General features: G+C 44.9%; 1 protein-coding gene across 1 annotated transcript in view; it reads right to left on the bottom strand.

The window, feature by feature from the left end:
* TOPAZ1 (testis and ovary specific TOPAZ 1) overlaps positions 1-22,644 on the bottom strand; it is a 1,339,900-nt gene that overhangs the window by 1,040,979 nt on the left and 276,277 nt on the right. Inside the window, exon 3 of the mRNA XM_069211977.1 lies at positions 11,081-11,154. Coding sequence (XP_069068078.1) covers positions 11,081-11,154 — 74 coding nt within the window. The remainder of the gene's footprint in view (positions 1-11,080; positions 11,155-22,644) is intronic.

The raw sequence follows: 22,644 nt of genomic DNA, 5'->3' as shown, positions 1-22,644 counted from the left end.
TCCATTTTTTTTTCTGATCACTAATCTGTGGGGTCTAGGCTGCCTTCTGCCCCCTACACCCTCCCACGTATATATACCCGAAGAGCCAGAAAGTCTACTAGACACGAAAGGCCTGATGTTTAAAAAATGGAACGGTGTATGGGCCAAACACTCTTCGCATCTGGTCCCACCCCCAGACACCAGACTGTCTATCTGGGGGTGTCTATGCCCAATGCTTGTATAGGTTTTCCCGCCCCTCCTCATTACTGTTTTTCCCCCCAAATATTTTACCAGACATCTAGTGGTTTTCTGTCCAACACACAAGGGTGGGAAATTAGAGCTACACCATCAAAACTGCCCCACAGAGGGCAGGAAGACTGCCTAGGCAAATGAATGGGATAGCCGGGGCGGGCTAGCCGGCTATCCTTTCCTTTACTTTAAACTAAGTATGTTATCTGGTGTCCAGTGAGGGCCCTGGGGTTGGCTGACTTTGGTAAATCTCGAAACTGTTCCCTCAGGGCAGAAAGACTGCACAGGATATGTGGCCCTATGCCAGGATGGGCTGCCACCCCAACTACTCCATTTTTAAATTATATTTTGGATATATACTTTCCAGCAATCTCACTGAATCAATGTGTGTACCAAAAGGGGACATAAGTAAGGGAGATGGCCGGATACAAGCATGAACAGCCCTTTCACATTCCTTATTTTCTTCTTTTAGTCTGATTTCTGTCCATAGGAGAAAGGGGAAGAAAGTCTGTATAGTAGACAGGAAATGAGGGCATCCAGACGCTAGATGAGCAGGCTCATCTCTGTCACTCTCTTCCTATACCCCACCCCCACCACGGGCTATCAGAGGCCTTACCCATCCTTCACTGGACCATCCCATGTCCATGTGTGACTGGCTTGAGCATAAAACTATGAGCACACAAACAAGCAGATAGAACTGGTCTGGGACAGCCATAGGCAGTGGTTTATGTACACAGAAACATGAATGACCACTGTCTTCACACACAAGTATATGGACATTTTCTGTGCACGTGAAAACAAAGGGGCCCAGTATTTCAGCACACAAAAATAGGTGGATCTCCTGTAGTACCACACAAACTTAAGGGATGATATACGTGCACATGAACACATAGTGGCTGTTGCATAGGCACACGAAAATGTAGAGTTCCATTGCATTATATGCATAAACACATGAAACAGAGGTCAGCTGTACACACACACACACACACACACAAATCATAGGAACCATTGTATGAGTACACAAGCATCCAAGCTATATACTTAATGGAACCAATGGATCATTGTATGTCAACAAGGACGTTGTTTGCAACCACCCCATTTTCTTCTTGCCCCTGGGGAAAGCAGACTGAGGTAAAGGCCCCTAAAACCCAACTAGTCCTGGATGGTGAAGGGAGTATCAGTCCATGTCAGGGAGGGAGTACAACCACAATGGTCTTCTCCAGTGATCCAGTGGAGCGGATTCCTGATCAGGGAAAGCCATTCTACAGCGATCTATGGCCAGGAATCCACTAGGGAAAGCCGGTCCTTTCCAACAGTACTTTTCACATCGAAATCTGTGTTCAGGTGATTGGGCAGTGTCCCAGAGCACTGAACAAAATGACCGTAGGATGAGCCAAAAGGCACCTTTCACTCTAATCTTCAACCGGGATAATGTCAGCACAGTTGATACACTGGTCATTATTCACAAAAAAAGAAAATAAAAAACAGAACAGGGTGATGGGGTAGCTCTTTCTATGCAACCCAAGGTGATGGCAATAAAAGGGAAGCTCTCTGGTGTGAGAGGGCGTACATATTGCGTTCAATGAGCTCAAGGGGATAAAATAAATTGTTTGTGGGGTTTTCAAGGTATTACTACACTCTCATTTTAAGAATTGTGAGGCATTACAAGACGATTTCACTTTGTGAAAAATGGTGCTCTTCTGCTGGGAGCTGACAAAACATCTTTGAGCGAAACTTGTTTTCTCCCTTGGAAGGTAGAGTTTGTATTCCAGAAGATACAGTGAGGACACGTTTACAATTGTTTTCCTCATTCGTGGATGAAAAAAGCTTGGCATGGTGAGTGAACCATGCACTCCCAAGAGCCGCAGCACTCTATCAATTGATTCCATAGTATTATACTGCAGGTTCCTCAGTTCTAATGTACAACCAGCGTGCACACATCCAGTATTTCCGACAAAAGAGGATTTCTTAACACCACGTTTCTGGCACTGCTGAATATATATAGTCTTGCCTATAAAGTAGGTTGAAGTAAATGTGCACTGAGAGATTAACGCACATATGAAAATAAATGTAAAAAAAAAATGTAGTGGGCAGGGAGGTGTGGGGGGCAGCGGGAGATGTCCGGCATCCCTGTTTCACATCGATTAACACAGACAGTCCAGCCTCTCTATTGCCTAATATCGCCTTATTTTAAAATATAAATATTTCAGTAGACAAAGGAGATGGAGGGAGCTACTAGTAGACATCTCATATTTAAACCCTTAACTCATGGGCCTTTTCCATCCCAGTGTTGAGCCCTTTTTGGCTATTTGGGGTACTTTGTGCTTAGGACTTCATAACTTTTTATTTCTACATAAAGTACCCACGCCAAATCTGCATCTCTTTTACCCAACATCCTGGGGATTCTAAAGGAGGCTGGGGTTTGTGGATTCCCCCAAAGACCACCAAGAAAAAACTGACAAAATAGATCTACAGTTTGAGCTTTTTGAGAAAAATAGAAAAGTGTGTGTTTTTCCCCACAAATTGGCATCACAAAACTATTTGCTGTGCTAAACTCGCCATATTTCCGGCTTTTCATGGTAGTTCATTTTCCCTATTTTTACGCTCTCAACCTACTTCCAGTTTGTGATGGACACCAGTGCAAAACTGAAGGGTGATAAGAAAGCTGTAGACATCAGCAAGGGCTCATATGTGTAGATTCCTGAAGGTTATCCCAAAGAAACTAAGAGCCAGATGTAGCAAAGGGCTTTTCCCATTCTGTGTCAATGGGAAAATGTGTTCGTACATATGGCCCCTAGTGTTGAAATAAAGAAATATTGAAAATGAGCAGGAACAAATGCCATTTGTGACAATGTTTTCATCTGTAACTTTTTTTCATGACGGCCGATGTACAAAAGCAATATTACACATGAAGTCCGCTAAGCACTTCTGGTATTGGGGATACATAGGGATTGTAGGTTTTCCAAGAACCTAAGGTACTCAGAGCCAACAATGGAGCTGCACCGCACAATGCTTTTTCAATGTGCACTGAGTAGAGACCAATTCATTTAGTGAAATATTTAGAGTGGAAAAATAGGTACGAAGGAAACCTATGCATTTCTAAAATGGACACAAGATATGTAGCTTAGGCACAGTGGTTATCTGTACATGTCTGAATTTTTAGGTAAGCGTACTAGCATATGATTCAATGGTATTTTTCAAAATGTTGTCTTTCTCCCGCTGGTGTACATTTGGAAGGCACAAATACGGTGAAATCCAATTGGTGATAACAAATAGTCTACCATTCTATGCTCCCACAACTCTTTCAATAAAAATGGGGTGTTTTGGCAGGAGCTAATGTCAAGAGGGGCCGCTTCTCCCCCAAAAAATATACCCTAGTGTCTTGTGGGCTTTCAGGCCCTCCTCCCCCAAGATGTAGACTGGAGGTAATCACCCCCATATGACACCACAGAGCATAAAAACTGCTCTGTTATGTGGATGGGGGCATGCCCATGCCGGCCAGCCACCAACCCTTTACTTAAAAAAGGAAAATGTTAATTACCTAATAAGCATCTGTTTGTGGCATGTAGTGTTGTAGATTTACATGCTATCCATACTCCTGCCATCTAGTGTTGGCCCTGAAGTGTTGCAAGTTGTTTTTCTTTGAATAAACATTTTTGATCACAAGATCAAGTGGTGACTTTGTTAGATTGTTTTCCCGCAGGCGGGTGAGAAAAGGAATTCAAAGGACGTATAGAGAAAGGGATGTCCATGCAAATGTAACTATGTAGGTACAAGTGTATACAAATATAAAGTAACTGGAATGGCCACAGGTGTCTGGTGAGGAGGAAGGGCACATGTGAATCTACAGCACCACATGCTACGAACAGATGCGTACTGGGTAAGTAACATTTTCTGTTCGATGGCATGTGTGGCTGTAGAAACACATGCTCTGCATAGACTGCAACGCAGTCCCTCCATAAAAGCGGTGGCTAGTCTGTGGGAGTTGCAGTTGACTGGAAAAGTGCTTGTAGCACAGCTTGATCTACATTGGCTTGCTGACGTGCAAATGGATCCACACAGTATTGCTTTGTAAATGTATGTGGTGCAGACCATGTAGCAGGTTTACAAATGTCAGCTATAGTTATGTTTCCAAGGAAAGCCATAGTGGTTCTTTTTTCCCTAGTAGAATATTCTCTAAGAGTAACCGGTAATTGTCTCTTTCCTTTAGCATAGCAAGTTTGTATACACTTTACTATCCACCTAGCTATGTTGTTTTTGGATATTGGACTTCCTTTGTGAGGTAGGGAAAAAGCTACAAAGAGTGGTTTAGTTTTTCTAAATTCTTTGGTTCTGTCAATGTAAAACATAAGTGCACGTTTAACATCTAGAGTGTGGAAAGCTCTTTCAGCAAATGAATCGGGCTGTGGAAAGAAGACTGGTAGCTCAATGGAATGGTTGATATGAAATTGTGAAAACTCTTTAGGAAGTAATTTGGGGTTTGTGCGAAGGACCACATTGTCTCTATGAGTTTGAAAGAAAGGTTCTTTCAAGGATAGGGCCTGGAGCTCACTAACACGTCTCAGTGATGATATAGAGACTAAGAATGTCACTTTCTAAGAAAGATACTGGAGCAGGCATGAATTAAGTGGCTCAAAAGGAGGGCCTACGAGCCTGGTAAGCACAATATTGAGGTTCCAGGATGGTGCAGGAGGCACTCTGGAAGGAGTAACCCTTTTAAGGCCCTTCATGAAAGCTTTGAGGACTGTGATTCTGAACAAGGAAGTATGCTTCTGTTCTGCAGAGGAAACATCCTATACTTGTTTCACACGCAAGCATAACTGCCTTTTTCTTTGCCTTAACCATGCATGTGCCAAACTATGCATATGTGTGTTTAAGACACAGAAAAAGGCATAGTGGATCAGGAGTGTGTGCAGTGAAGTAAGTGGGGCTGAGGCAGGAGGTAGTTTTTAGGGGTGGATAAGGGCTTGGGGTAAGGGGTCCAGGGTGGGCTTTTTTTTTTAGGGATTATCTATTTAAATTTTTAGGAGCTGGGGTGGCGGGGTTGTTTATTTTTAAAGGGATAGGGAAAAGTTTAAGGAAGGGTGGGAGGAGGGCCGCAAGAAGAAGACAAAGGATCAGGAGAGGACGAGGTGAGGAAATTGGGGTTGGGGTAGGGTTGGTAGATAGTTTTTTGCGGTGGGATGGATTTAGGGCTCAGAGGGTGGGGGCCGGGGTAGTTTACTTAGGGGGGAAGGTTTTAGGGCTCAGGGAGGGTGAGGGGTGTCAGGGTAATTTAGTTTTTGGGGCAAAGGTGGGGGGGTTGGGATAGTTTGTGTTTTAAGGGCTCAGGGTGGGTGGGGGGGTCGGGTAGTTTAATTAGGGGGAAGGTTTTAGATCTCAGCACGGGGTGGGGGGGCTCGAGGTAAGTTTACTTAGGGGGAAAGTTTTAGGGCTCAGGGTGGGTATGGGATGTCGGGGTAGTTTTGTTTTATGGGGCAGGAGTGGGGGTCAGGGTAAGTTTTTTATTAGTGTTCAGGACGGATAGGGGGTCAGGTAGTTTAGGTATTAGGGGTGGGGGTTGTTTTGGGCCCTAGGGCGGGTGGTGGGGTTGTAGGATAGGGTCACGCATGCTGTTTCCACACAAGCCTTTACCAGGCATGCTTTTACAACAAAATATGTTGTGAAGGCATGTGTGGTAAAGACATAGGTGGAAACAGCGCAGTTGTGCTTCCAACTGCGTAAAGGCATGCGTTGTTCCTGCATGCATGGTTCCATCATACAACCTTTCTGCAGATATGCAGCTATAGCTGCAAGACGTAAGCAAATGGACATGTAAGATAAGTTTGCCTTCAGTAAGTGGCGCAAATAAACAATCTCTTGGACAGGAGTTTTAATGGCATTAATACATTTGGGTTGGCAGTAGCATACAAAAAGTTTTCATTTTGCAGCAAAAAAATACTGTGGTTGTGGGTATACGCACTTCCCTGAGAATATCCATACATTCAGCAGGCAATCCTAAGTAACCAAACTCTATGACTTCAGGAGCCATATCGCAAGGTTGAGTGACTTGAGGTCTGGATGTCTGATCTGTCCTTGATTCTGAGTGAGCAGATCCGGCCTGTTGGGGAGCGTCTTGTGGGGAACTACTGAGCGGTCCAAAAGAGTGATGAACCATGGCTGATGCGCCCAAGTGGGAGCTACAAGGATCATGGCTAGAGATGTCTGTCTGATCCTCAGAACCAGAACTGGAATGAGAGAGAGAGAGGTGGAAATGCGTAAACAAATATCGCGGACCTGTTCATCAATAAAGCATTGCCCTTGGATAGAGGGTGTGGATACCTGGAGGCGAAGCTTGGGCATTTTGTGTTTCCTGCTGTTGCAAAAAGGTCCATCTTAGGAGTTCCCAATTCTAGGAAGTATTTGTGAAGGACTTTCGGGTGGAGTTCTCGTTCGTGGACTTGTTGCTGCACCCTGCTGAGCAGGTTTGCAAAGCCGTTCCTTGGAGATACTCTGCCATCAAGTGAATGTGGTGGTGGACATCCCACTTCCATATTGTCTGAGAGAGTTGTGACAATCGGGACGACTATGACTTATCCCCCCCCTTGTTTCTGTATGTAATACATGGCTGTCATGTTGTCCATGAGAACTAAGACAACCTTGTGAGAGAGGTGATGAAATGCTTTCAGGGCTAGAAATATTCCCTGAAGCTCGAGGTGACTGCAGGGATTGGTGCTGGAGATCCCAAAGTCCCTGTACCGTGAGGTCTTGAAGGTGAGTGCCCCAACCAGTCAGTGATGCATCTGTGGTTAGAATGACCAGAGGCACAGGGTCTAGAAAAGGCCACCCTTTCAACAGGCTGGCGGTGTTCCACCATTGCAGGGAGAGTTGTGTGTAAAACGGTCTAACAACCAGGTGACCATGTGACTGAGACTAGACAAGCACTTCTGTAGGGGACATATGAGGAGTCTGGCATGGGGAACCATGGCAATGTAGGGGGCCATCATCCCTAACAGGCGCATGACAGTCCTAACTGTGTATGTACCATTCTCCTGAAACTGTGGGAGAAGAGACTGAAAACCGTGAACGTGAGCCGGATTGGGGTATGCTAGCCCCAACTCTGCATTCAGAATAGCTCCTAAATAGTGCTGTATCTGAAGAGGTTGGAAATGGGATTTGACAAAGCTGATTGTGAATACCAGCGTGTGAAGCAGGTCCACCGTCATCTGAGTGTGTTATTGGCATTGTGGTAGTGTGCTGGACTGATAAGCCAGTCACTTCGGTAAGGGAACATGGGAATGTTTTGTTTTCAGAGGTGTGTGACGACTACTGCTAAGCACTTTGTGAAGGCTCTGGGAACAGGAGTTACTCAGAAAAGCAGGTCTTTGAACTGGAAATTATTGCCTCAACCACGAATCTTAGGTATTTTCGGTGTGCAGGTTCGATGGGAATATGGAAGTAGGCGTCCTTTAGATCTAGGGCCATCTTAAAGTCTCCTTGTTGTAGAAGTGGAATAAACATTTTGAAGAGTAACCATATGAAAGTGTACTGAGAGAATGTAGTGGCTTAATGGTCTGAGCTCCAGAATACGCCTGAGACAGACATCTTTTCTGGGAATGAGGAAGTATAGGGAGTATACTCCTGAACCCTGATGTTGTAAGGGAACAGGCTTGATGTCCCCTTTGAGGAGGGATTAAACCTCTTGTTTGAGAAGGGTGACATGCTTGTGGGATAATCTGTGAGAACAAGGGGTAATGTTTGGAGTAGTAATGAGCTCCAGACAATAACCATGTTGGATAATGCGAAAGACCAATTTGTCCGTGGTAATGCTTACTCATTCTGGATGACAATTTTGAAGTTGTTAATGCCTCTGTAAGACACTCTAAAGAAACGCCTAGAACAGGAGGGTGAAGGCTGACTGGGTTAGGAGGTAGGTGTTTGTGTGGGCGTGTGTGTGTGTGTGGGGGGGGGGGTGACAATTGGCTGCCATCTTTTACAGTGCTCTTATGAGAGAAACTGGAAGAGTGACTCCATTTTATCCAAGTGAGCCTGGTCAACCTGGCTAGTAAGGCCTGTGAACAGGCAATACACCAATGGTTAGCTGCCTGTGCAGACACCCTTTTGTTGGCAGCATCTAACTTTTTTACTTTCCTTGTCAGGAGGAGAGTCCCCTGTGGCCTGGCTATAGGCACTTTTTCCGTGCAGTGGTGTCTACTATAGAATCTGGAGGGACATGTGAACTAATGTATACTGGATCTGAGGGAGACTGATTATATATTTTTTTTATCTGCTCTAGGGGAGATAATGCTGGAGAGAAGGGGCTCTTTGAAACCTTCATTGGCGTGACAAAGCATGCCAGGGAGCATAGGGAGAAACTGGATATTCCTATGGGTAGATGTAAGGGTACGGAACAGAAATTCCTACTTGATGGGGTTCCTGTGCAGATCTACACTGTGGAAGGTAGCTGCCCTTGCCGCTAACTGCTCGTAGGAGGTACTCTGGTTGGGGGTTTGGGGGGGGGGGGAGCGTACAGGGTACAAATCTGGGTCATGGTCATATGTGTTCCATGGATCTGGGTCCTGTGGTATCCCAACTAAATCTTACCTAGTATATACAGAGGATGCCTGAGGTGTAAAATCTCCTGCAGTAGGTGAAACAGGTGAATGAGGAGGGGCAAGAGGTGGAGAAGAAGCAGAGGGTGGGGGAAGTGGAGAAGGTGGATCAGGAGGAAGAGGTGGAGAAGGCTTGTGAAGTGTGCTGGTAGCCTTGTCGTTGGTAACATTCTCTGGAGGTGGAGAAGTGTCCAAAACCTCTTGGAAGGGAAGTTTTCTCTTCAAACGTACAAGTACAATAATTTGCCTTGTACCCTCCTGGATATGGAAGTGGCGCTGCCGAGCGTCCATCGTCTCCAAAATGGATTCCATAGGTGAAGGCGTAGCTGAAGACTGGCTAGAGTCTTTCTGCTCCACTGTTCTCTGTTTTTCAGCACCAAAGTTTTCGGCTGCTGCAATGTGGTCAGCACCAAAGCAGAAGTGGTTGCTGGTCGGCTCGGAGCCGAAGTTCGGACCAAGATGGCAACGAGGTCCCGGACCAAGGTCGAAGCCGAATACCTTGTTTTGGTCTTGGCTTATTTTCGGAGCCGAGGGGCGGGGCAGCCAAAAGAGTTTTTTGGATCCAGCCATGGTTTGGTGGCAGTGGTGGTCCAGTGACCTCTGCAACAAGGGGGATGAGCAGGAGGTGTCATGGTACTCGGGTTGCACGGACGTCACCTTGTGGTTTTCAATATCTGACTGTACATCGGATTAAGAGTCCTGGATCAAAAAAGCCTCCTCTTGCTCCAGCTCCTGCTGGGCCTGTTCCTCCCCAAAGATGTCCAGGGTGTCATCTGGAGTCTTGTGCGCCATTTCCAACCGATGACTTCTGTCCCGAAGGGCCTTCTTCGACAGGAAGGATTTGCATGCATCGAAGGTAGCTTCCTGGGGATCGGGGAGAGGCACAAGTTACACACCAAATGTTGGTCGGTGTGGGGAAATTTTACGTGGCATCGAGCAAAGAAAAGAAACAGCGTCCGTTCCATCAGCTCAGCATAATGGTCGGTGCCGTGTGGTGGAGTAGGCACGAAACGGGAAATGGCCGTCCCAGTGGACACAAAGTCGGTGACCGGACTGACGAGTGGAGACGAACGCGAAGATGGAAATACACAATCAAGAAACAATACAGTCAATAAAGAGAAGACAGAAAGAAAGATTTCAAACCGGAGAGAGTTGAAAGATGGGGCAAAGAGACACACATATCCGAACCCGATGGCAGAGAGAAAACAATTGAACAAAGGAGTCGATGCCCATGCACAGTATTACCAAGTCGGAGTCACTCGATCCTGTGACTCAAAAATGCTTCTTAGAAGCAAAACAACTCACAACACTTTGGACCCAACACTATATGGCAGGAATATGCAGAGTATGCGTATCTACAGCCACACATGCCATCGAACAAATGCTTTCAATGGCAAAATGACAGTCTCCTTCCCTAGCCAATGACTATAACTCAAGGTCATCAAAACACTTAAGTAACATTTAAATCCGATAAAAGCATGAGACAACTAATTTAAAACAGTGACAACTATCATGGGCTACATACTTTTCATAGACTGAGTACAGTTTAAATGTATAACACCAGAAAAGGAACAGTTTTGAGGACTCTTATTTCAAGAACTTGTAACAACATAGATGAGTACCATGCCATGAAAATGTTCAGCTTTCAGCACAGGCAAATGAATGAGTCTAAAGAACTATTTTCCAGCGACATGTTTCCTGGTTCATGATTCTGGGAGCTCTGTGAACACTCTAGTTCTTTGATAGGATGCCCTGAACTTTAGAGACAGCTGCTCAGGGAAGACTGTGTGGTGAAGTGTGGGTTGACCTTGAAATTAGGTTTGTCTCCGGTATTAGCTAAAATGTCGGGGGGGCAGATATTGACTGGCTAGGTTCAATAACAATACAGTATTGTGCATCTGTCTAATTTACAATACTGAGTATTGAATTTCTTTGTACCTTCGGCTGCACAAACCTGTGACTCCCAATAACCACAGCACACCAGTCAAGCACCTTCAGCCACAGTGCAGTTTGGACCAAGCATGGCAACTAAGAAGACAGCTAAGGCATAGCAACATTAGCATTTCACTCACCAGCTAAAAACAGCGCCTTTTTTTTTTTTTTTTAGACGTGTAAGTTTGCCATTCTAATGATTCAATACTTTTCAAATGCAATACTCTCCAGCTGTCGTATTAAAAGTAGTGTAGTTTATGTCAGGACTTGAATGGTCTATAACCTGACCCCACAGACCAAACTATATATGCTTTTGGGCATTTCCTTACCTGTGAGCAAAGTCTTAGAATATCCTATTTCACAGGATATAGATTCTTTGTGTTCTTGGACTTGAGAGGCAGCACTGTAAATCAAACAAGGTGTTTACTTACATTGATAGAACGATAGCTAAATAATAAAAACAAGACTAATTTGAAAACGCTGAATAAATTTAACTTTCTAAAACGTTGCATTCGTAGGCTCTTCAACATTAAATGTTTCTTAATTAATAAATTGGTCTATGAGTTTAAACAAGACCAGTTGTTTAAAGCAACAGAGATATGCCCCTTTTAGTTATGGTATTCACATTCGTCCTCTTTAAACAATGTCATTTAATACAAGTAATTTAACAACAAAAATTTTTTTTAAATGAAGGTCCGATCGACTGTATAACTCTCCAAGGGCTTAAATTTCGCAGTTTCATGCCTCAATTTTCTTTTCTTAGGCTAAAGAGTGGCATGTGGTATAAATGTAAGGTGCTAAATGGACCCCTAGTACAAAAGGCACATAGTGAGCAAATTCTACTCAAACTCATGTCCGAATGCTATTTAAACCTATCCAAGGTAAACCTCGAAAAATTCCTGGGAATCAGAGCAAAATTTGTGCTCTAGCACTTTACATAGGTAAAAAACTAAATTTGGGTTAAATTCCACTCTGGAAATTAGTTTTGGGTTTGGAGAGATTAGCATCGGTCAAGACCATATGCTTCGAAGAATTCAGTTTCCAGGAACACAATACATTAGGGATGGTTTTAGTACCTAACACACCAGATGACAGAAAAAAAGCCAATAGGTTTTAGCTATATGAGATCTATTGGCTTTGGCAACTCGCTTAACAGTGGCCACATCACAATGCTTTTTTTCATTACTTTCAGCCAATTTGCACAGCAGCTATACCACATGACTTTAAAAAAAAAAAATTATGACAGAGCCAAACAGCTCTTCTATATATATCAGAGGTATTTGGCTTTGTAATTTGGTTTGGCAGGGCAGAGTAGTGTAGCCATTTTTAATCTAGCTTCATGCACGTTAGTTGAGCATACTAGGCCACTTTGCCCTAGATATATTTTATTCAATTTCGTACTGTTATTTTACAATAACCAGTTTTACGGTCTTGTTTTAATTTCTTCTATTGCACTGTTTAGCTTAGTTCAGCAACGTGGTAGAAGTTTAGTCTCCAGTATTCATAGAAAATACACATCCTTACGTAGGGACATTTTCTTAGATTATCTGCATGTTAGTATAAAAACACTTCCTAGTCCTAGTACACGTCAAGAGGGAGATTCTGGCCAGTAACCTACAACTAGATGCTGAATGCCCCGTTGCAGATGCTGATGAAGATTACAGGCCTTTGCTCAGGTATGAGGGTTGATGTCCTCTGGGGGGAACCTGAAAGGCAGACTGAGCTTCACATGCTGTGCTCGAAATATAACTTAGAGAGAAAATAATCTAGCAGCACTATGATAGCCTTATTCTTGTGCTTCACTCTCATCATTACTATTTTAATCCTACTGTGTTGTGTAGTTCTGGTTATTTCAGCTCATGCTTTGATATCTAAAATGCAGTTGTTTTATTAAACCAATCTTTAAAACTTAAACTGCCTTTGTCATTTATATATGAGACCGTACTGTGTATGAGAGAACCGGTTGTGACCTGAGTGACCACTACCTCCCTGGGAAGTGCTAAGATGTCATGCGCTCGGCTGCCCAATTGTCTCTCCCAATGAGAGATGAGGCATTGCTAGTTAGCCGGAGCAAAACCTGGATTTAGAGTGACAAAGGTCCTTCACCGTGGGTCAGACTTAGTCCCCCACAATGTGAATGATCTTGCTGCTCAAAATCCAGTCGTCTCATTAGGATAATGAGAGCCTACGCGACATGGCGCCGCCAACGTTTGGTCCGGCTCTAATTTTCGGGTCCACCAGCATATCTCGGTCTCATTTTTATATAATGACCCCTCAGTTCCGTATACGGAGACGTCTGTGGTACTGAGGATTTCCACCACCGCCGTATAGGTAACCCTATTTTACAGCGGGTGGCTGTTCAAGCTTGAACCTTAAAAGGAAAAAAAAACATCTTGGTGTGCCTTCTCTGAACTCTTAGTGCCTTTATAATGGCGAATCCCCAGGCTGTACAAATAGCTCTTAACATGAGACAGCCACTTACAACACATTTACTAGCACATGGTCTTACAGCACAGGGAGGTCCAGTCACATTTGTGGTGGATGCTCACGCAGCCTATAGAACAGAGCTGTTTTACTCTTGGGTCACATTTCCAGCAGTTGATGGGAACACAAATACATTTCATACATATACAGTTGCGAACGCACCTGGGCACTACAGGGCGTACGCATACTTAGAGATAACTCTATCTTATCAAGAACATAATAATTGGCTTGATGGCGCCCTACCCCATACAATATTGTCAGTAAGGTTAGGTCCACTAAGTAATGATGGTCCTACCTGGCCTTTATTGGCCACATATACACCTCATCCTGCAGTTGCGAATATGGCGGTAGCTGAGGTTCGACGCTTATATATTGAATTAACAGCAATATATAGATGATTAGTACAATTTGTGATGCAGACACTAAATACAAACCCAGCGCATGCTGCTCCAGCACAACCACATGCAGTAACACCAGGTATAAATCCGGTGACTGTACACTCTATTATGGGTAAGGTCCCAGCCAAACGAGAGGAGACTCCGTTTTGGCTAGCACAAAAAATTAATACGCTGGAGGCAGTATTTCCCCATACGGGACCTCAGGGTAACATAGAATATTAACTATGTGCTTGCCCTTTGGGATGGTTCCTACAGTTGAACACTGTAATACATGGGGCACAGTATTTGCCGCGCTCTATACAACGGCACATGGTACACCAACGCTAGACAACATACCGGAAGTGCTTAAACAAATTCAAGATGAATACGGGCTGCCCCGGCCCTAGACTTGGGAATGCAACTAATGGGCAATTTTGCCACGGTTTCTTCAATTATCCTAAGTAACCTTAAAAGAGAAGCAGTTGCACTTGCAGTGCGAATGCGTCTTCGTGACGTTCTGCAACAAGATCAGGAGCTGGAACTGCCTAAAATAATAGCGGAAACATTCCAGTATTGGTTGAGATAGCCTTGGGGCTAGATGACAAAAACTTCAATTTCAGGGTAAAATTAATAAAGAAAATACTAAATAACAACCTGAGGGTAATAAGAAACGCTGGGAGAAAAAACAACAAACGTCTAAAAAAGAAAGGGGAGAATCTCCACGCACAGGGATCCCACAGAATAGGTATAATCTCAGAAATAGAGATAATATAAAAACACCTGATAGATATCAATATACTGATACACGCCAATCTCGTTCCTTTCAGGACTCATCAGAAAAGAGAAATGAGAGAGGTGGGCGATCAGAGCGGCGAACAGAGTACGTGAAACCGAGACAGGAATCACAACGCTCTTCGGTGGTTTCTGTTAAGAAGGAAGAGAAACCGGTACAACAAAAACAACAATTTAAATAGAAAAAAGCGGCAGCTATCTCAGTTAGACATGCCACTCAGGAAGAGGGTTCTCTTTAAGAACAAGAAATGGGCTCTAGCACTGCTAGACAGCGTGGCAGTGGTCACGATAGTTCGCCGGAATCTTCTAGAGCATCCGGAGGTGAAAGCAACTGATGACTTCATACAAGTAGAAACAGCAGATATGCGTGTCTCCGACCCCGATAGGGTGTATAGAGTAACTCTGCAATTAGAAGGAGACATTGAACGCACCATACACGCAATCTTCTGGGATCGTGTAGTAAAAATATGACATTTTGTTGGCTAAACAAGATTGGCCGCCTGATTTTGTCCACACCTGCCCATATGGAGAGGAGGTTATTAGACCTTACTTCTCGCCCCTTGTCCCGGAGGAACTTGCTGAGTCCTATTCTATAGAATGGGCTCTAGCATAAGCACCTGTGTTATATAGAAATCATGTAGGGTGGGATAGGGATTCTCCATACCATGTAATTCCCATTAAAGGTGAACCTCAGCCACAACCACAGTATCCCATAAAACATGAAGCAAGGGCACCGGTGAGAGAAATACTTACGCAATTAGAATACCAGGGGGTGATTGAACCCTGTGTCTCACCGATGAATAATCCCTTGTTTCCTGTAGTTAAACCGGACCATTCATTCAGAATAGTTTTGGACTACAGACATTTAAACGGACATACACGTACATATGCTTTACAAAATTCGCATGGCACTGCACTAATGAGCAACATTGTGCGGAAAAAATATAAACTGTCTTTAGATATCTCAAATGGATTCTTCTGCCAGAATATAGCGCACTAGGCTCCCAGAAAAAAATATGCTGTTTGCCTCAAGGGTATAAAAAGAGCCCAGGACTGTTTGCAGCTCGTGTGACTGCTATTTTACACGAGATAGATCCTGAAGCATTGTCATACGTGGACGATATATATCTCATGGATGACGAGTTACTACAACATTTAAGACGGGTAGCCCGCATTGTTGTAGGGTTTGCCGAAATCGGCTACAAATTTAATTTCAAAGAATCAAAAATTGCCTTCCTCAGCATCCTGTTCCTGGGATATGAGCTGTCGAATGAAGGGAAAAGCCTAGCGCCACAATTTTTAGAAAAATGTGCACAATTGCAACCACCAAATACGATTAAAAACTACAATCATTGTTGTGCTTTCTAAATTTTGGCAGTACATTCCTGATTATGCTACACGCATAAAACCTTTATATGAATTGATATGTCCTGATTTTTCAAGCAAATACTGGACAATTGAACACACACATACTCTTCGAGAGTTACAGGCAGACATGCTAGGAGCAAAACATTTACACACACCTCACGTCTCATCCCCGTTCAAATGATTTTTTTAAATGAAACAGTACAACAGACCAGTTGCTTAGGCTTAGCAACAATAAGAGAATTAAACATGCCCAGTATACCTGCCCCGGCAAAATTTAATAACTGGCAAAAATACACGAATGCAATTTTTAGTGAGCTTAATGAGTGGGTCCAGAATGGTACGTTTAATGCTTCATTGACACGTCCAGGCAGGTGGTTATTGTGGCCAATTGATACCAACAGGTGTCATCAACGTTTTGTCACCTCCTCGGGGGGTTTCCGAACGAGGTCAGACCCTCGCTATATATCACCAGAACACTCTGAAATAATTACAACATATAGTGTAGGAAAATTGTGCCAACAGTGGCTAAAAACATCCTCACTAGATGCGGTTAAGACACACGTCAGTCTCCTGTATAACAACACTGACTTACAAGATTTTTTGTCAGGCCCAAAGATACCACGTAGAAAGCGTTTCTTGTACGAGGTATACAATGCAATATGGAAACTTTTCCAAAAAGAGGCTGCAGCCCGGTTAAGGCAGATAGATCAGGAAAATCTGAAAAAGGCATTAGCTGTTGTGGACAATGGGATTCACACCTTGTCCGACCGGATATACACAATTAACAACATTGTTTCTTCTGTTATAGACATTATACAATCTGATATGTCTTCTTTATATCATGGACAGAGTCAGACCAGGTCCATTATGCACTTGGGTTGGACACTTCAGACATTGACGGCAGGTCGCGTTCCGTGGCAGCACATTAGTGCCAGGGAAATATTTTTTTCCTTTAATTTGACACGACAACAACTACTAATAGCTAAAACGGAAGCGACTTATGTCATGCTTAACATTGAAAAGATCGAAAGATTGCCTTTTACCGTGGCCGAGATTCCCTCAGCAGAGTGGTTGATACACAGGGTTATTAATCTGCCTATTTCTACATTACAATTCACTTCTTGTTTGAAACATGTTCCGGTAGGCAGATATGAAAAATTGGGAGATAGTTACATCCATGAGGTGTGGGAGCTTCCCTTCTCGTACTAATGCCTCAATGGTATGAAAGAGGTCTTTCTTAGTGGTAGTGAATGCGAGACTTCCAACAGCCATTCGATGATTTGTAAGCAGCTGTCCTTGCATGGGGCGTGTAATGCCTTGGTTGCGAACTTGGCTTGCTATCTGAAGGGAGTTCCAGTCCCCTTGATTAAACGCACGTTCCAGGTGCTTTCAAACAGCAGCTACGTCCTTCTCAATAGTGAAGACTGTTGTGGCATGCGGGCCGGAATAGTTTACGTTGTTTCGGTCATTAAGGTCATTACATGCTGCGGGAATGTGTTGTTTCCCCCCAATAAAATTAGGGAGGTAGCAGATATTTGGCCTCACATTGCTACTTCCAAGGTGAATTTTGACAAGTTAAGTAGACTGAAGGCTTTATTGTTTCCGAAGCATGTGGCCCCTTACATCTGCACGTGAGACCTACGCACTTCAGGTGGCAAGGTCATCAGCGAAAATACAGTCCCTGTTAACTACGAACTTTCCGAGACACTTTGGTGAACTCGTGGGACGTATATTATAGACTAACTGAGGCAAAATCTGAAGGAACCCTGGGAATACATCTGTGGATTGGTTCTGAGAAGTTCTAAATTGCCTGTGAGATGCAAGAAGGCTCTTGAGTTGAGAAAGCCTGCATCTCCTCTACCCTACTTTTTGGGGTCAGCACTAGTAACAAGACAACCTTCCATGTGAAAAATATGAGGTGTGCTCTATGAACGAGTTTGAATGAACACTTTATGAGTTGAAAAAGAAGTATGTTCAGGTGCCAGTCTGAGGAAGCAGCCCTTTCTGTAGGAACACACTGAATACATATTTTATGAACTATCTGATTATTCTGCAAGAGTAGAAAGAAAAAATATGATAAACATCAATACCTTGATATTGCTGCAAGCCGTACCTTAACGGATGCGTGTACCAACTTTGACTGAGCTAGTGAGAGGAGAAAGGATAATTATTTGCCACATTATGCTTATAGAGGATTTAGGTTTGATTTTCTGGCGCCACAGGCAGAAACGTTCCATGTCTTTATTAAGGCCTCCTCCGCGACTTGTTGAGAATACACCTGCAGTCCTGAGGAGTACTGAGATCTCTGAATTGATGGAATTTAGGAGCTGTGCGCCTAAGATGAGAGAAGTCAGGTCAGGATGAAGGGCCTGGCCTTAGTTTATCTTCAAAGGTTAACAGAATGTTGTCAGGTGAATGTGGTTCTATTCTGATAGCAGGAGAAGCTCAGCAAACCAATGCTGCATTATCCAGCTGGGAGCTATCCAGACAAGATAACACTGCTTTGCTTTCCTCTTGGTGAGAATCTTTGGAAAAAAGCTATTGGGGGAAAAGGCAGGTATGGATCCTGGATCATCTGTCGAAAGGCATTCCTCCAAGATTCTGGATGTGGATGTCAACTTACATAGAACGGGCATTTGCAGGTTTTGTTTGTTGCAAAGGGATGTTGAGCCGGTTTTCCCAGAACAAGAAGATTAAACTTCGAGCCGAATGATCAAATTTCCCTTCTTAGAGGCTGTATCCTGTTTTGTTTAGCATGTCTGCTATAAGATTTCTAGTCCAGGGAATAAGTTCGGCCCGAAGAGTTAACCTGTGTGTCATTAGCAGACTTCAGATTTCCTGGTCTTCCTTGGCCAGCGCCAAAGATCTTCTGCCGTTTTGTTTATTCACATATTGCATGGTGGTGGTATTGTCCTTGCAAACTAACACCGAAGACTCTGGTACATTGGCAGGAAAGTCTGGAGACCAAACAAGTGGCTTTGAGATCTAGGAGAGTGATATGTATGCTCTTCTGGAGCAGAGACCACATTCCTCGAATTAAAGGTTCTGTAGATGACTGACCCAGCTTTCCAGGGAAGCATTTGTAGTCTGGGACTACCAGAATAGAGCTTCTATCATACTTATGTGAAAATTCACCAGGCCCTCAAATGATTTGATTGATTGAGTCTATTGTTTTTGTAGCTGCTCCTGCAATGAATTTATTTACAGGCATACAAGAGAGATCATAATAATCGCTGAGGACCTGACACCCAAAAGCTAATTGAACAGACAGTATCTTCTTTGATAGAGGACTAAAATATCTCTGATAATTCACAAGGAGACAGCTTGTGAAACAACTTTTGGAAAGCCTCTGTGGCCCTGGAAGCTTGAAGTGCTTTTGAGCCTCATTTCTCTGGAGCCACAGGATTGGTAACTCTTCATCACAAGTGACTGAATCGATCTGGTGCAACTCATTTTGATGTGCACCAGACGCTGTGCCTCATTCTCAGGAGGCATGGGATTGGTAACTTCATTTTAAGTGATCAGAATTTTCTGTTGCGGTTAGAATCAATGCACACTAGGTGTTGTGACTTGTTTCCAGGGAGGCAGAGAAACTGCAATTTATCTTTGTGTATGTAACTTATCGTTGTGTGTGGTGCGACTCTGATAATCGCGCACCAGACGTTCAATGTGTACCTGACGGGCACCTCAACCTTCCGAGAAGCTCCCCTGCTACATTCTTCTTTTTCATTGATCATTTTAGGGCCCTCTGCGTGGTGAAATACCTGCCCTCTACTGATCCAGACCCGATGACAGTGTGTGCCAGGTAGTATTGCCCGGACAGGGTCTGGCAGGTGGGAATAATTGACTGGGCTTGGAGAATGCTTCCAACAGTGATTGGAAGCAGGTCAAGAGTCTGCACGAAGATTGACTGATAGTGATTACGGGCGGTGCTTGCCAAATGGATACCACGTTTGACATTGGTTCTACCTGTGCGGCCTTGGTCCAACACTGCTGCTAACAGTGTTGTCATTATCAGCGTGTACATATTCCTGAAATCATTGTGGTCTGGGATGCATCCTATAACTGTGTGGCATAGTTCTGACAACGTATTGCACCGCATAAGGGTGCTGGGGGTAGGAGCGGTTGTAGTGATATTTGTATTTTGACCACTGACTGTGTTGCACCACTTTGCTTAGCTGTCCACCGTCACATTAGTGGTCATCAGTTACAGAGTCCATTTTATATTCAGCTTAGCCTTAGCTTCACTGCCACGTTAAAGGTGCGAGTAGTTGCCCGTACAAACATGTTATGCAACGTGTTTTTCTATTCTGCGTGTTCTTTTTCTCACCGAAGAGCTAGGACATAAGGTGGAGGAGTCAGTAAGCAAGATAAAGATGTACTAGACTGATGTTTATGGTACAACAGGGAACGGTTTAGTTTTGAGAAAGACACCTCAGGATTTTGGCCAAGTCCTGACGTGTTTCTTTCAAACCTGACCTAAAATAGCCAGCATTTCAGGTACAGAGGTCAAAGTGGTGCCCAAAAAACATAGGCTTCAATGGAGAAGGGTGTGCCGCGGTTCCAGTCTGCCAGCAGGTAGGTACCGCGACTTCGGAGGGCAGACCAGGGGGGTTTTGTAGGGTACCGGGGGGAGGGGGGGACAAGTCAGCACAAAAAGTACACCCTCAGGGGAACGGGGGCGGCCGGGTGCAGAGTGCAAACAGGCGTTGGGTTTGCAATGGAGTTCAATGGGAGACCCTGGGGTCTCTTCAACGATGCAGGCAAGCAAGGGGGGGGGGACAGGGGTGTGGCGGGCTCCTCGGGGTAGCCACCACCTGGGCAAGGGAGAGGGCCACCTGGGGGTCGCTTCTGCACTGGAGGTCGGATCCTTCAGGTCCTGGGGGCTGCGGGTGCAGTGTCTTTACCAGGCGTCGGGTTCTTTGAAGCAGGCAGTCGCGGTCAGGGGGAGCCTCTGGATTCCCTCTGCAGGCGTCGCTGAGGGGGCTCAGGGGGGCAACTCTGGCTACTCACAGGGTCGCAGTCGCCGCGGAGTCCTCCCTGTAGGGTTGTTTCTCCACAGGTCGAACCGGGGGCGTCGGAAGAAGAGTGCAAAGTCTCACGCTTCCGGCGGGAAACGTGGAGTCCTTTTAAAGTTGCTTCTTTGTTGCAAAGTTGTTTCTTCTTTGGAGCAGTGGCGCTGTCCTCAGGAGTTCCTGGTCCTTTTAGATGCAGGGTAGTCCTCTGAGGCTTCAGAGGTCGCTGGACCCTGTGGAACGCGTCGCTGTTTCAGTTTTTCTTGAAGCAGGGAGACAGGCCGGTAGGGCTGGGGTCAAAGCAGTTGGTGTCTCCATCTTCCCTGCAGGGCTTTCAGGTCAGCAGTCCTTCTTCGTCTTCAGGTTGGAGGAATCTATCTTGCTAGGTTCTGGGGGCCCCTAAATACTCAATTTAGGGGTGTGTTTAGGTCTGGGGGGTTAGTAGCCAATGGCTACTAGCCCTGAGGGTGGCTACACCCTCTTTGTGCCTCCTCCCTGAGGGGAGGGGGGCACATCCCTAATCCTATTGGGGAAATCCTCCATCTACAAGATGGAGGATTTCTAAAAGTCGGAGTCACCTCAGCTCAGGACACCTTAGGGGCTGTCCTGACTGGCCACTTACTCCTCCTTGTTTTTCTCATTATCTCCTCCGGCTTTGCAGCCAAATGTGGGGCCGTGGCCAGAGGGGGCGGGCATCTCCACTAGCTGGAGTGCCCTGGGGCGCTGTAACAAAGGGGGTGAGCCTTTGAGGCTCACCACCAGGTGTTACAGTTCCTGCAGGAGTAGGTGAGAAGCACCTCCACCCAGTATAGGCTTTGTTACTAGCCACAGAGTGACAAAGGCACTCTCCCCATGTGGCCAGCATCATGTTTGGTGTGTGGCAGGCTGGTAAAACTAGTCATCCCACACTGGAAGTCGGGTATGTTTTCAGGGGGCAACCCTAAGATGCCCTCTAGGGTGTATTTCACAATAAAATGTACACTGGCATCAGTGTGCATTTATTCTGCTGAGAAGTTTGATACCAAACTTCCCAGTTTTCAGTGTAGCCATTATGGTGCTGTGGAGTTCGTGTCTGACAGACTCCCAGACCATATACTCTTATGGCTACCCTGCACTTACAATGTTTAAGGTTTTGTTTAGACACTGTAGGGGCATAGTGCTCATCCACCTATGCCCTCACCTATGGTATAGTGCACCCTGCCTTAGGGCTGTAAGGCCTGCTAGAGGGGTGACTTATCAATGCCATAGGCTGTGTGAGGTTGGCATGGCACCCTGAGGGGAGTGCCATGTCGACTTAGCCATTTTCTCCCCACCAGCACACACAAGCTGGCAAGCAGTGTGTCTGTGCTGAGTGAGGGGTCCCCAGGGTGGCATAAGACATGCTGCAGCCCTTAGGGACCTTCCCTGGCATCAGGGCTCTTGGTACCAGTTACAAGGGACTTACCTGGATGCCAGGGTGTGCCAATTGTAGAAACAAAGGTACAGTTTTAGGGAAAGAACACTGGTGCTGGGGCCTGGTTAGCAGGCCTCAGCACACTTTCAAATCATAACTTGGCATCAGCAAAGGCAAAAAGTCAGGGGGTAACCATGCCAAGGAGGCATTTCCTTACACAACCCCCCCCCCCCAAACGAAAGAGGAAAAGAGGATGAGACTAACCTTTCCCAAGAGAGTCTTCATTTTCTAAGTGGAAGAACCTGGAAAGGCCATCTGCATTGGCATGGGCAGTCCTAGGTCTGTGTTCCACTATAAAGTCCATTCCCTGTAGGGAGATGGACCACCTCAACAGATTTGGATTTCCACCTTTCATTTGCATTAGCCATCTGAGAGGTCTGTGGTCGGTTTGAACTACAAAGTGA

Source organism: Pleurodeles waltl, chromosome 10 (genome assembly GCF_031143425.1).
Source record: "Pleurodeles waltl isolate 20211129_DDA chromosome 10, aPleWal1.hap1.20221129, whole genome shotgun sequence".
Lineage (NCBI taxonomy): Eukaryota > Metazoa > Chordata > Amphibia > Caudata > Salamandridae > Pleurodeles > Pleurodeles waltl.
Note: the sequence above shows the minus strand (reverse complement) of the source record. Positions and strands in the feature narration are given on the sequence as shown.